Source organism: Diadema antillarum, unplaced genomic scaffold (genome assembly GCF_040938485.1).
Source record: "Diadema antillarum isolate AM-2024a unplaced genomic scaffold, OU_Dant_1.0 seq00001265_RagTag, whole genome shotgun sequence".
Taxonomy (NCBI): Eukaryota; Metazoa; Echinodermata; class Echinoidea; order Diadematoida; family Diadematidae; genus Diadema; species Diadema antillarum.
In genome coordinates this window covers 1,482,833-1,497,411 of record NW_027272047.1, presented here as the reverse complement: position 1 = coordinate 1,497,411, position 14,579 = coordinate 1,482,833, and the positions used below count along the sequence as shown (strand labels likewise).

Sequence of the window (14,579 nt, the reverse complement as noted above, 5' to 3'; positions counted from 1 at the left end):
AGTCTCTTCCAGATCAGACCTAAAGAAGAAGGTAGTGAAATTGAAAAGTTTCAGGTATTAAGTTTTGACAAAATATCTATATGAATAATTGTGATGCTCTACAATCAGTATGCGAAAGGGTTTGAGATAATTATTGCGTCATGAACACAGGAATCTTCACGAAACCATCTCTTTATGACATTTAAAATGAATGAGAACAGGATGTGTACTGCCAACATCATGCAACTATCTATAGTGCATTTCGCTGTGAAGGATTTTTGTTTTGTTTTTGAGAAAGGAATCTTAATGCTGATTTTGATGAGTGTCAATATTAATGATTTGTGAATGGTTACAGACATCGTTGGCACTTTACAGTGCTTGGAAAACAAACGATAAATTCTTTCTGTAAGATAGGGCCTAATTATCATCATTAATTAATGCTTAATGTAAATGTCATGTGTGTTTTTGGCTTCGTTTATAATCCAATTATTTAATTTCGAATCATCTAGAACCTGTATAGGCCTAAGGTAATGTTCTTGGTTCACTCTTAAGATATAGGCCTACTCCATCACGTTGTCCGTGCGGATGAATTTCCTGTCTAACTTTTGTGTAGGCCCCCTATATTTGAATTGAAACAAGATAATGAAATCTCATAATTATGAACATAATGTAAATTCAAGTTCATTTGAGAAATTTTAATTATGGTGACGTCGATCTATGAATTACGGATTGCATTTAGCCATTGTAATACCCCGCTCTAGAGTGAAAGTGGGTAACACACGGTGTGTGTGTCGGGGGGGGGGGGGGGGGCGTGGTATTTGAGCCCCGCCCCCTTTCCAGTGTTTGTAAACATACCCACCTCGCCCCTCTCAGAATGATCTCCTCAAATATCCCTGCCTACTCAACACGCTCAAAATACGTGTGCGTTTGTATATCACTGGCGTGGACACGGGTACGTACAGTACTGTGATACGGTGGGTAGGTATCGCAAATGCTTCCGGAAAAAGTGCAAAGGTTACGCGATGCAGCTAAAATGGCAAGCGCCTGGCCTATGATATGGCGAACAAATCTGCTATTTTCCTGTCTATGCTGGTTCGCACAAGAAATTCAAGTCCATGTAGCGGGTGAGTAGAATATTTGCGACGAGCATGTCACATTTTGTGAACGTATTAAGCCTTGACATTGAACATCAGAGGGTATTGTGCATGTGCAATGAATGAAAACACAATCCGAGGATCTTTGTATAATCTGGCAAGCAGCTCAGTGCAAATTGCACGCAAACACGCACCAGTCGTCATATGCCATGTACTATTACTGTAGAGTCTATACCAAACATGTTGTTTACAGTCTTGATACACGGTCTCTGTAAATCATAGACAGCCTGTAGAAGCCATAAAGATACTAGGCCCTAGTACGTAGATATTACGCGACCAGAATCGAGCGCAAAAATAGCCAAAATATCCTTGTTTGTTCTATGGGTGAACGGTACCAGTAACCATGTGTATTTAGGGACCTAATGGTTTGATTCAACAGTGCAGTGATGATCACATTCACTGTTTTTTTAGTTAGTGCTTACAGAATCTAGCATTAGCCATTTGTAGCAAAATTCATCTTATGCCTTTTCTGGCTATATCTATATTCACCTAGGTCCGGATTAGCATTCTTACTCGACAGAGCGCGATAAATTAATTGTGTGAAAATATCCCCTAGCAATTACCATCCCTAAGCCTAATCCTAACCCTAACCGTTAGAGTAGTAAAATTTACATACATGTAGGCCCAGGCAGTAAACTAGCATTTTAGTGGCTTTATCAGGTATACTGACTATACTAGAAGCCACGATCTTGTTAACGTCATCGGAGCTTCCAGCTACTACGAGCGTGTACATGCAAACCTCAAAAATGCATGGTGTGAACTTATTTTTAAAGTTCATTGATCCTGTCTGCAAAAAGATAAAAATCCATGCAATTTCTGAGATCACTACCAAAAAAAAAGTTTTAACTCTTCCTGCAAGTTTCATTCAAATTCGTGCACAACTTTTTGAGTTAACAAAATTGTGTAATTAGACAGACAAACCAACACTGATGAAAACATAATCTCCTTTGTTGGCAGAGGTGTTATAGATTTGTAATAATAAGTATTTAGCACAGACAAGTGAAGTTAACCCGTTGAGGACGAGTGCCGAGTATACTCGGGCAAGCTTCTATGGGAAATGCTTGTTGTAGCAAAATCAAACCGTCCTCAACGGGTTAACAACACACACAACACACACAACACACACACACACACGCACACACACACACACACACACACACACACAAACACACAAACAAAACTAATGACTTTGATTTGAGCTTTGCTGGGAGGGGGGGGGGGGTATGAAAGGGAGGCAGTCCAGCAATGATTGTTGTGAGTGTTAAAGGGATCGTACAGTTCTGGTTGAGACCTAATTTCAGGTTTCTAACATTTTTAGGTGAGATAATGAGAAATCTCATATGAAATATGAAAGAGCATGCAATTTTATGAGGAATTCAACATTTATTTGATAAAAATTGGTTTTGAAATGGCTGAGATATCCAAAAAAGAACGATTCTAATAAAGTGTGGGACCCACACTTTATAACGATCGCTTTGTTTTACTTTGTTTTTGGATATTTCAGTTCTTCCAAACCCGATTTTCATCAAATAAACTTTGAATTTCTCTTAAAACGGTATGCTCTGTGCTATATCATAAGTGTTTTCTTGGTATCTTGCAAAAATTCGAAAGCCTATTTCTCATCTCAACCAAAACTGTACTATCCCTTTAAAGCAGGAGTATGCACAAGAAAATGTACATAGCTAGGTCTACAACCAATTATATTTGTGAGAATTCAACATATTCTTATATTTCTAGCAAAATAAAAGAGCACTTAAATTTACATGTAGACCCCCCTACTTCTTTCAAAAGGCAGGGGGAACAGCATTTACTTGTATACTTTTCATTTAAAAAAAAAGATGAAATTTTGTACAATTCTCTTTTTTATTTTCTTTCTTAATTCTACTAATAGTCTATCATTGTCCTGCAGTGATGTCAGAAACTGTTATAGTGTTTTCATCCAGTGATGGTTACACTGAAACGTCAATAGCATAGTACTATGTCGAATATTCCTGCATTCACTCACCCACCCCATATTTGGGTGAACTTGTCCTTTGTAATTAATTCAGTACCACACGGCTTGCAGGGATAAAGCTCTTAAACCATTTTTGTGCTGTGGTCCCTGCTCTCAGCTTACCCTGCCATTTTGTTTTTGTTTTTAGTGAGCATTCAGTAATCCGTCCAATCTTGACCTAGAGTTGTAAATTTAGGAAGTCCACTCAGTTACAAGCGAAAATGAAGGGACAAGATTGATGTGTACAAATATTTGCATGGTCATTGTCACACAAAGTTTGACATGTTGAGTCATAACGGTGGTGGGGGAACTCGTGGTCACTCACTCAAGATTGGAAAAACGGTATGCTAAATCGGATGTGAGCAAGTACAATTGTACTTTTTTGCCAACAGAGTAGTGGATATGTGGAATTCTCTTCCAGCAGATGTGGTCTCGGCATGCTCTGAATGCTTTTAAGAACAAGCTGGACAAGCATGGGAAGAACTGTGTATTTGATTATGAGTAAGCTACTATATGTAGGTCTTTGGTCTCAAGCAATTTTCACCCCTCCCTGCCATGTCTTATGTCCCATAGATTTTTAGAATTTTAGATACATGTTTGAATGTGATTAGCCGAGGATACAGTCCTAATCGATGAACAGGCTCTGACCTACAGCATCGTTTCGGAATTAGTTAATAGGTAATTAAAGTAAATAGCAATCTGCCTCAATCCAACTGGAGGGCCATGATGTCACAATATCACAATAGCAGGGCTGCCAACCTTGCGTGGGAATTTGGAGTAAGACACCGTGAGGGAGTGAGCGACCAGACTCGAGAGATCGAAGTGAAGGTGTTGGTGGGGATGGGGGGTGGGGGTTGGGGATGTTTTGGATGGCGATTGTCTCCCAAGATTTTGCAGCCTTGCAGTACAGGTATTGGGGTGGGGGATTAGGTTATCTCTATTCATTAACAATTACTTTTCTGACATCTGTGGCAATTCTACTTCAAAGAAAGCACTCAAGGCATGCATGCCAATTGGTGAACGAAGCACAGGAAGGATTAAAGACACTTTTCCCATATTTGTACTTTTCTATGATTGTATCAGCCACGCCCACAAGCTTCAACTGTACGCACGACATTGACTGCCATCATGGAGGAATGTGTGTGAAAACGGCCGACCTGGACACATCATGCAGATGCCAGCCAGGATGGACAGGACAACGGTGCGAAGAAAAAGGTAAAACCTGGCATTTCTATGTCTTGGTGCAGTGGCGGATCCAGAGGGGAGCGCACCGGGCACGTGCCCCCTCTTTAATTTTTGTTAAAACAAGAGAAATTACAAGAAAAAAATGGGGTGGGGGTGCGTGCACCCCTCCTTTAATTTTTCAAAGGCGCCTCCCCTTTACGGAATTCCTGGATCCGTCCCTGTTGGTGTTATTTATTCATGACTTCATATCCACCCCTGTTCCATCTGTGGTGTTTTTATTCTTCACAAACTTTGGATAGTATTGTCTCGACCATGATACAACTTTATAAAAAGCATTTGTAAGATACCTGGTACATGTGCTACCCTTGCAGATGACACTTTGTAGGAGATTACCAAGGAATTGATACTACTAAGCTACTACAACAAGGGTACTACTACTACTACTACTACTACTACTGCTACTACTACTGCTGCTACTACTACTGCTGCTGCTGCTGCTGCTACTACTACTACTACTACTACTACTACTACTACTACTACTACAGCTACTACTACTACTACTACTACTACAGCTACTACTGCTACTACTACTACTACTACTACTGCTAAGTACTACTTGTACAACTACTACTACTACTACTCTACTTCTACTACTATGACTACTACTACAACTACTACGTAGCTGTATACTAGTGCTACTGCTGCTGCTGCTACTACTGCTACTGCTGCTGCTGCTACTACTGCCATAAAAACTACTGATAGGCCTACTGCTGCTCCTGCTGCTGCTGCTTATGATGGTGATGATAAAAATGTTAATCATAAAGAAGAAGAAGAGTAAGAAACATTTATAACAAAAACAACAACTACAGCAACATTACAAGTAATTCATTCTGTGTTCTTCGTGTTCTTCTTTATTCTTGTTTATCCTTGCAAAGTAGTTTTAGCCTCGATGTCCTGCTTAAGCCAGCCATGTAAGCATGGGGGAACTTGCCAGGTTATTGGTGACCATTTTGTGTGTCACTGCGACGTGTACTGGACAGGAGCATACTGTGAAGAATTTAAAGGTAAGCGAAATTTGTCTGGAGTCTTGCGAACAGATGTGCATATGATATAATGGGAAATTTTAAGTTTAGTGCTAACGCTGGTGTTAGTGCTATCTCACAAACAACTGCCTTAAAAAGTCTTAACACCAATGGTTACATAAACCCAAGTGATACTAGTTATAGATCCCAACACCTAACAAGTGTTATCTTCATGCCACTGCGAAGTCCACGCTTGCTTCAAGTCAAATATTCAAAGGTGTAGTCACGACTGCTAATAGTTTCAGACACATAATGAGGAAGATGGATTCAACGGCCGCAAATTTCATCCCATCTCCAAAATACAATTTGGTTTTGATTTTGCTCGCAGGCTCACATTTATGTAGCCATTGCATTATGTATAGCATTTGTAGTCTGTGCATTTACAATGTGCATTCATTGACATGAAACGTGACAACATAGGCACTATCATAAGCAGTTGCTTGGAGTGATGTTTATATCAATCAATATCGTGTATCATTTATATCAATTGCAATTGGTATTCATCATTGCTGATATCAATTACATAACTGATATCAGGTATTATTGATTTAAATTTTTCTTGATATTGAATATTGTTGATATCAATTATACCCAATAGATATATCTGAAAAATGATGAAGAAAGTACTTACAGTACTGTTGTAATTGTAGTCACAGAAATCTGTCCACCTATAAATCAAGCTATGGCTACTCGGCTTTTCTCTTTATGCTACTAGGCCTACCGGATTCCCCACCCATCTCCACGTTGTGTAGCTCCAGTGACTTCCAATGCTACGACGGTACCTGCGTCGTGGCACAGTCCCTTTGTGACGGTATCAGCGACTGTCCGGACGGAAGTGATGAGGCAACATGCTGTGAGTAATGTCTTGTCTTTTTTTTTTTTGGCACAATTTTGATTGTAATGCCCAAACACCCCCTTAGCATTCGATGGTTTATTGCAAAGTTAATACCTAATCTTTGAATCCATACCTGATTGGTCCTCTGTGTATATGACACCAAACCCACCCCTTTTATTTCCATTATTCTGTGTTTCCAGACCCCCTTTTAATTTACTTGATGAGGTACAAACGGCAAATTTGATTGTATTTTCTTCATAAACAGGGGAAAACAAAACAGGAGAATTCCTTGAAAATACCCTCAAATTTGCTTAATTAGTTTAATAAAGTTAAGAATAACAGTGGATTAATAAATATGACTATGTATTCTTTTTAAATACAAGAGTAAACACTGGCATGCCAAGTTTGGTCACAATCAGTTGATAAATGGCAGAGATGGGGGGGGGGGGGGGGGTGGGGGAGGAAGGGAGGGGCAAATAACCCCCCACCCCCTTCGGCTATGTAGTGAGTGTGACTGGGCTATAACGGTTAAGGCCGTCATTATATAAGTACACATGAATGCATACCCATACATGTACAAGTAGAGCCTTTTAAAGTAGTTGTCCATGTATACAACAGTGCAAATGCACATATATGTGTGTGCACAGAAATGTCTTAGATCCTGTCTGTAGTGGTTACTTACCTGTCTAAAAAAGGCCACTCTTTTTTTTCTCCCTCGGGTGGCTGGTAAAGACAGGTTTGACTGTATTGCATGTGCTGTATATGTAATGTATGAAGTATGTATAGTCCTACAAATGCTCCTTTCAATATCTCTCTTCTCCCCTCCTCCATTGTTCAGCCTCAGAGAAGCCTCATTCGCAGTGTGCACAGTGGGAGAATCAGTGCGAAGATGGTCTCTGCATCCCCAGGTACAAGTGGTGCGACCTCTTCAAGGACTGTCGGAAAGGGGAGGATGAACTCAACTGCAGTAAGAGAGCAATACTGTAAAACGAGGAATGTTCGTGTGCATTATAATTTCGCGAATATCGAGAGAGAGCCAAGATTCGCGAAATTAAAATGCACGCAAAAGTTCTTGTCTTCACCATATGCTTTGGATGTTGGAGGCAACTTGCAAAAAATTCATGCTGCAAGAAAGGCCGTGGGCTCCAATTGGTGAAAATTTCATGCTGTGAAAATAATCATGTTTTACAGTATTTGAACCTTCCGTATCTTGCTGTATGGTGAGAGCCAAGACAGAGTATGTGATATCACTTCGCCGATCATACCACATCTATTTGAAGCCTTGACACATTTGTGTGGCATTGTCAGTAACGGTGTCAAACTGAAACCAAAGATTATTTCTTGGCTTGTTAGGCAACTAGATGCTGAGACACCATTGATTGTGTAATCTACACTTTTGCCAACTATTGTCATAAAGATGTTTTCTTCAGTACAGTGGCCTCCGTTACAACGAACACGGTTATAACGAAATTTCGTTATAACGAAGTAAAACGTCTGATCCCAAAATTAACAACATTAAAGTCTATGGTACAAAATTCGCTTATGACGAACACGGTTATAGCGAAATGTTCATTATAACGAAGTCTTTTCTGAGCGCCACTGACAAAGAAAACAAGAGAAATGTGCTCCGTTATAGCAAAATGCGAATTGCTTTTGAAAATATGTAGCGGAACAAGCATTTATAGCGTCTCTGCACGGGCGAACGCTTCACATCACTGTGTGTTCGCTCCTTGTGTCACGCACAGTTTCTGAGGCGAACTTGCGTTTGATATTGTATACAATAATCCCATCCCATTTCACATAGCTTTCCAGTATATGACCAGTATTCAGCAAACAGAATATGATACATATTCGTGGTTTCCTTGTTTTCATTATATATGTGATCCTGCACCTCAAAACAAACAAAAAGTCGCCAGACATGAATTTTTAGTAAAGACCATATTCTGAAAGAGCAGACTTTAAGCTTTAAAATGATGTATAACTCAAACCAAATGGACTCTCCTAACCTATCTAAATATTGGAAAGAAAGCACAAACTCAGGAAAAGTGTGAACTGAGAAAAGAGGCTCTGAAGTACAGTGTCTATTCAAGCGCTTAATCTTTACCAAACCGTGCTGGCTGTACAATGAATGGGACAAAAAACAGGAAGTAAACCACAGGAGTAACAACAACGAAGGGATTATCAGATTAAACTGAAATTAGGCATGCCTCATTAACACATTCTGTTCATAATCAATGCCAACTTTCAAAGCAGTAGCACTATCCTTTCAAAAGTTATTAGAGTTGAAAGTGAAGAGTGTGGACAAGGTTTTTCAGAAATGAAAAAGGGATTCTAAAGACACACCTAATCACACTATTCTACCAAAAATGTTCGAGATAAATTGTATTTGTTCGGTTATAACAAAATTTCATCATAACGAAAGAAAACTGCCGGTCCCAAGCATTTTGTTATAACGGGAGTGCACTGTATGAAAAAGAATACAGGGATCTGAATTTGTCCTGTAGGAATTGTGTGCATTAGGTAAAATATGGAATAGTTTAACCCACAAGGTACAGCTGAGTGGGTTTAGATCAGTTACTGCTGTATACCACATGCACACAATTCCTAGCGACACACTCTGCGAAAATGTCACATGTTCATCATCTGTTTTATAAAATGATGGAAAATGCCTGCCATTTCTTTTTTAAATCATCCATCCTGCAATTAATGATGCCTGGCTAATTTCCAAGGACTGAGCCACCGAGCCTCTCTCACTTCGATTCAATGAAAAGGGCCTTCAAACATACAAATATTCCCAGTAATTTTAGTTATGCTGCAAGTGTCAGTATTGCGTTTGTCACAAGTGTGAAGTTTAAAACACCATAGTGAATGTATTGAATGGACATCATAGTGTAACTTAAAGTAATAAATGTTTTAGGCTTTCAGCCTTCCTGTGTTTTCTTGCACTGACCCGGCAGGGCCCGAAATCCCAGAAGTTCCGCAGCACCCACCCCAGACAATCTCGCCCCACTCTGGTGGTCTCAACTTCAGCAACCTCCTCATCATCTCCTGCACCATGGTGATCGCCGTCCTGGTCATCTCCATCCTCGTCTATGTGCGGCGGGTGCGCAGCTCGCAGCGTCGCCTCTACTCACCCGTCAGCTGGACACTGAATCAGCATGGCGACGGGATCAGCATGCCCTACCATGTGTCGCAGCACGCTAACTTTTGCCACCACCTGCCTCCACACCGTTGCCCCAGGACTAACGGCCTGGTGGGGTTCCCCCTGGGGGACGGGATCACCCAGGGGACGAGCTCCGACGAGCCCGATGTGCTCCTCGCCACGTTGGAGATCACGCAGGGACAGGGGAATGCGTCGGGGCGGGGCGGTCACCACAAAGATGGCGGCAACCAAGAGAACGATGTCCCCCCAACCTACCTGGAGGTCATCAAGTCCGACGCCCGGCAACGGAGCGGGGACGAGACCCCACCCCCGTCCTATGAAGATCTCTGATTCCATCCAGAGCTTGGAATTCTTTTCCAAAAGATTCTTGTCTGTCCACTTCCGCAGGAAGGAAGTGAGTCCCGTATTCTCTTTGTTTTCTTCTTCTTCCCCAAGGAGAAGCCATTGCATGGTTCTGGTCTAATGGGAGACTGAGAACAGGGCTGACCAAAGAATACTCTTTGATACTCTGTGTTCCCTCGTGTGGAGACTTGAATGACAGTGGTATGACAATATCATTTATGATCTCAACTCCTAGCTTAAGGGAATCTCACCTTGAGTTGCTGTAATATTTCCCCCTTGCCACGAACTGGGTCCAATTATCAAAGTGCGCCTCACTTCCACCTTGTTCATATCAACCTGTCTTTGGACCACTATTTTAGTTATGAGCCCATTTACTGTCTAATGGCTTGATAACTCTGTCATCCAACCTTAGTGCTCATTGGAACAACATTACATAATGCAGACTGTGTAATATCATGGCATCAATTCATTTGACTTTTTTAATGAGTGTGTGTTTCCCTGTGGAAAAAAAAAATGTTAATGATATTTTCTGTCAACCAGTAATCCATTGTTAATTACTCGAGTAGGTGATCTTTCGGTGGTCTTGCATTCATAGGTTAATTACATATGTAGGTATGCTGTATGTACATATCTACAGTATATTTTAAAATATACCATCAAATATTGTCATAGACTTTTCCAAAGGCGGTCTCGCAATAGTCAAGCAACAAGCAGTGATCACGTACAAGGCAGAGTCAAGCCAACTGTGAGAAGCAAGCCCCCGGCCAGGGCTTACATTTATGGGGACTAGGCCAAATTTGTGAACTTGACGCATTACCCAATTTTGCTACCAACATATGGTAGCAAGAAAAAAATCAAAAAATGCCAATCAGATGAGCTCTACTTCAAGAGTTCATGCACAAACTGTTTAGCGCAACAGCCAATGGATGATCAAGCAATTACATTTTTCAAAGTGATCAACTAATTGGAAATTTGGCTTTTCCATTATTCAAAGTGACTAACTAATGGGAAATTTGGCTATTCCATTGTTCAAAGTGACTAACTAATGGGAAATTTGGCTATTCCATTGTTCAAAGTGACTATTAACTTATGGGAAATTTGGCTATTCCATTGTTCAAAGTGACTAACTAATGGGAAATTTGGCTATTCCATTGTTCAAAGTATAATAAAGTAACTAATGGGTAATCTGACTATTCCATTGTTCAAAGTGAGTAACTAATGAAGTTACGTAATTATAGCTATGTATTCCATGGTTCAAAGTGAGTAAATAATGGGATGATCTAGATTATTCAGTTGGTCGAAGTGACTAACTTAATTATCCAGTGGAAAATGTGAGCCAGGTAGTCACATAAACATTTTGCAGATCTCAAAAGACCTGTACGCCGATGCTCTTGGCATCTACACGCTTTGCTTCAATGCGATCATCTGCTGCCTTCGAAAAAGTTTGATACAGTTACCTAATATTAAGATGTGGAATGCGTTGGCCAGCCATGGAACATTGATATATTTTCATGTTCAAAAGAGACAATTTGATTTGAAAACTTTTTTCAATGTTTGAGCTTTGACGCATCACTCGGAATCATCAGCTGTCACCAGTTTGGTGCACTTATTAACCACAGTTGCGAAGTGAGGTCAAAAGTTGTGAAACGGCTTCTTTTCGGTCATTTTTATTGTTACCACTCTTTTTCTACGTATTTTACATGCTACTGTTTCAGATTTTGGTATGTATTCTTACTTTTTATCTATTGCAGCGTGTGAAAGCAGAAGTTATTCATGTTTATGATAATTGGAAGCTTGATGTGGTTACAGCTGTTTGATATCTGTTGAAACGTAAAAGCTAGTAACCAGAACTATATAAAGTGTAATTTGAATAAAGCGTCAGTGATATTTAAGGTGTTAAATGCACTTGTTTCATGCTTGAGTTGTTGCATAACTGTGAGATATCTGCTTTAAAAGAATACTATTGTTATATATTTGTATATGATTTTTATACTGTTCAATTGAGGAGATGTAAATGTTAAAATTATCAATTCTAATGTGATTCTTATTTTAAAAGATTGCAAGACCTGTGCTGTATATGAACATTTTTTTTTTTCATATTTTGTTTGATTGCATTCATGGAGATATATTTAATATATTCAAATTCCCCGGCTGCAGCTTGTGTGCATTGAAGCGAGTGTTGTTTTTTTTTCCTTTGATTCAGCTGATACCAAAAAGCAAAAAGACATCAGCAAAATATTGTTTTTTCCTTTATTTGTAATTTTTGTGAAAGCCAAATGAAATGAAAAAGTGTGCTTGGTATTGAAATTGTGTTTTAAAGTGTGTCCATATGGTATGTTTTCATAATATTTTTTCTTTAAATTATTTGTATTTTGCACTGTTTTAATCATAAACCTTCTTGGGATATTGATGTGAGCATATGATGGATCAACACTGGATTATTTGTCACCTTGCCCTTTTTTGCCTCCACCGCGGAGGTGATGTTTTTGTCACCGTCGGTTTATACAATGTATCTGTTTGTGAATAAACTCTAAAAGTTGTGAACATATTTGGATAAAACTTGCAGGAAAAGTTGATAATGACACAAGGAACAGAGGATCAAATTTTGGTAGTGATGTGGAAATTTATATGAATTTTTGAAGGATTTACAAAAAGAAGATATTTTTGCAACCTGGTCAATGAACTTGGTAGTTCAGTGTGCGTATATTTGAGGTTTGCATGCATGCACTAAAAAGTGTGTGCTGTGCTCGATGAGGTACTGTAAAACATGAGGCTTCTTATTGTTTTATCATTGGGAAATTGGGCAATTTTCAGCATGCATGTATGGGTGAACATGAGCTCTCCTTGGCAAAGGTTTGTGCTCTCCAAGTGCTTTTCTAGTTTATCATGTGACATAATATTATTGTTTTTTCTGTAATGTACACTTCATGCATAACAAACAATACATGTCAGAGAGTGAAAACAGCTGAGTCTATTTTATGATATCTCATGCAATTCACTCTAATTACTGTGAATTAAAGAATAAATTGTGAACATCCATGTTTTGCAAATCGCAAGGTGCGCACAACTTTGTGGGTGGATAAAATTTGGGATCAAAGCATAGAGCTTCAAATATGAGAAGTAAGCATTTTCCATGTCAACAAGGAAAGTACATTGTAAGTAGTTTAATTGGAGGTAATATCTTTGTGTGGTCGTAATACACTGATCAAATTTCAGTGGACTCTCAAAATTTGTGAAACTGAAACCACTGCAAACTATATTGTAACAGTTCAGGGGTAGTCAAACTTGACTTTTGAAGATCTTCATATCACGTATTGTGACCATGTCGAGTGGTAAAAACAAGGAGATGTGTGAATATTTCTGATTCAAGTCTATTTTTGTATTGCATTGGGAAAAAAAAGCAGCTTGAGAAATTCTAGATTATCGTCTACATTTCATTCAATTGGCACAGTGTACATGATATTAAATGTCTTGATGATGGTAGATTTGAAATGAGAATTTTTACGGCAAAGTTTGTCTGAGCAGCTTGGGCCAAATACACTGTACTCTTTAATACCAGATATTGTCAGTTGCTTGTTCAATTTTAACATATTCATATTGAAGTCTGACTAAACTGTAGAGTCATTTTGAAGAGATAAAAAAAGAGAAGGAAAAAAAAAAAAGGAGGAGCTAGGCAGGTGTGCTCTTCAATTGATTGCTCAGAATGATGGTGCCATCAAATCCTGATTTCAAAGGCACAAAATACACCTGTCAACTTCTTTTGTGCATCCCTATATTAGCAAACTGACAGCTGTTTGAATATTTATAGCAGGTTGGAACCCCAGCTCTTGAACTTCCTTGGTGAAACTAGATTTAAGACTTGGTGCTATGTTACTCTGTGTATGTATTCCTCGCGTTTATTTTTCCATGTTGTTTTATAGCCTGCCACACAAAACCCCCTAGTGGCAGTATATTTTCGCTTTAAGGCTACTGGGTTCAAAAGAGTACCTTCTACCACAATTCAGTAGTTGCAAATTGAAAATATAGAATATGTTCACTTTTGTAGTTTCACGCACTTCGCTTGCTTTGAGACAAAGTGATATGCAATATGTAGTTTTACCCTTCGTAGAGTTGTTATAATTTCAACATGAAACACTGAAGGAGTTACATTTTAAAGAATGACATGCTGTGTATGAGCAGAATATTTTGCGAGATTCATATTTTTGTGAATTTGCAACTTATGTGCTGTTCGTGAATTAAAAAACACATGAAAATATCAACTTTGATCGTGACGTAAATGCAACTTGCACTCATACATTTCTATGTTCAGTACTGTACTCCACAATCGCATATAAAAATCTTGTCGGGAAGCTCTAATTTATGAAAAATAAGACTCGCTAGATATACGGCATGGAATACCGTATTCCTTGAGGCACTGTGCTCAACTTAGATTTTATGATTTTGTTTTGTTTTGCTTTTTAATCTATATATTTGTATTCATATCAATTTATTAAACTTTAATTTATTTATTTGTTCTTCCTGGTCATCTCAAAGAAGGAGAAAGAGAACTCAACAACAAAAGTGCAATATGGGTCAAAGACGATAAAAAGGCTGATTAAAGTACCCTGCGTACATCTTTGTGTAATCATTTTAGAGGGGCAAAAGGAAAAAAGAATGCAACAATGTAGTATCCTTGAGGTGAAGACAAATTGAATTTCCATGCTTAGTTAGGCATTGTATGATGCAGAGTTGAATAGCAGGAACAAACACTGAGCAATGTTGGCCAGGCACTCTAAGAATGAGTGTAGTTTCAAATCTGTGTATAATTCGACCAATAGATGTCCTACTGTGTACATAACAAGACCAA

At 39.0% G+C, this 14,579-nt stretch overlaps 1 protein-coding gene across 2 annotated transcripts; it reads left to right on the top strand.

Moving 5' to 3' along the window:
• Positions 1-973: 973 nt before the first annotated feature.
• On the top strand, positions 974-13,622 carry LOC139745440 (uncharacterized). 2 transcript variants are annotated; one of them, XM_071655829.1, is made up of 6 exons: positions 974-1,103; positions 4,210-4,341; positions 5,250-5,375; positions 6,109-6,246; positions 7,067-7,195; positions 9,186-13,622. In XM_071655829.1, exons 1-6 carry the CDS (start codon positions 1,013-1,015, stop codon positions 9,719-9,721), a joined length of 1,152 nt encoding a protein of 383 aa, XP_071511930.1. In that variant the 5' UTR covers positions 974-1,012; the 3' UTR covers positions 9,722-13,622. The 2 variants fall into 2 exon arrangements, with proteins under 2 accessions (XP_071511930.1, XP_071511929.1); XM_071655828.1 differs by having other exon boundaries at positions 5,247-5,375.
• Positions 13,623-14,579: the final 957 nt, after the last annotated feature.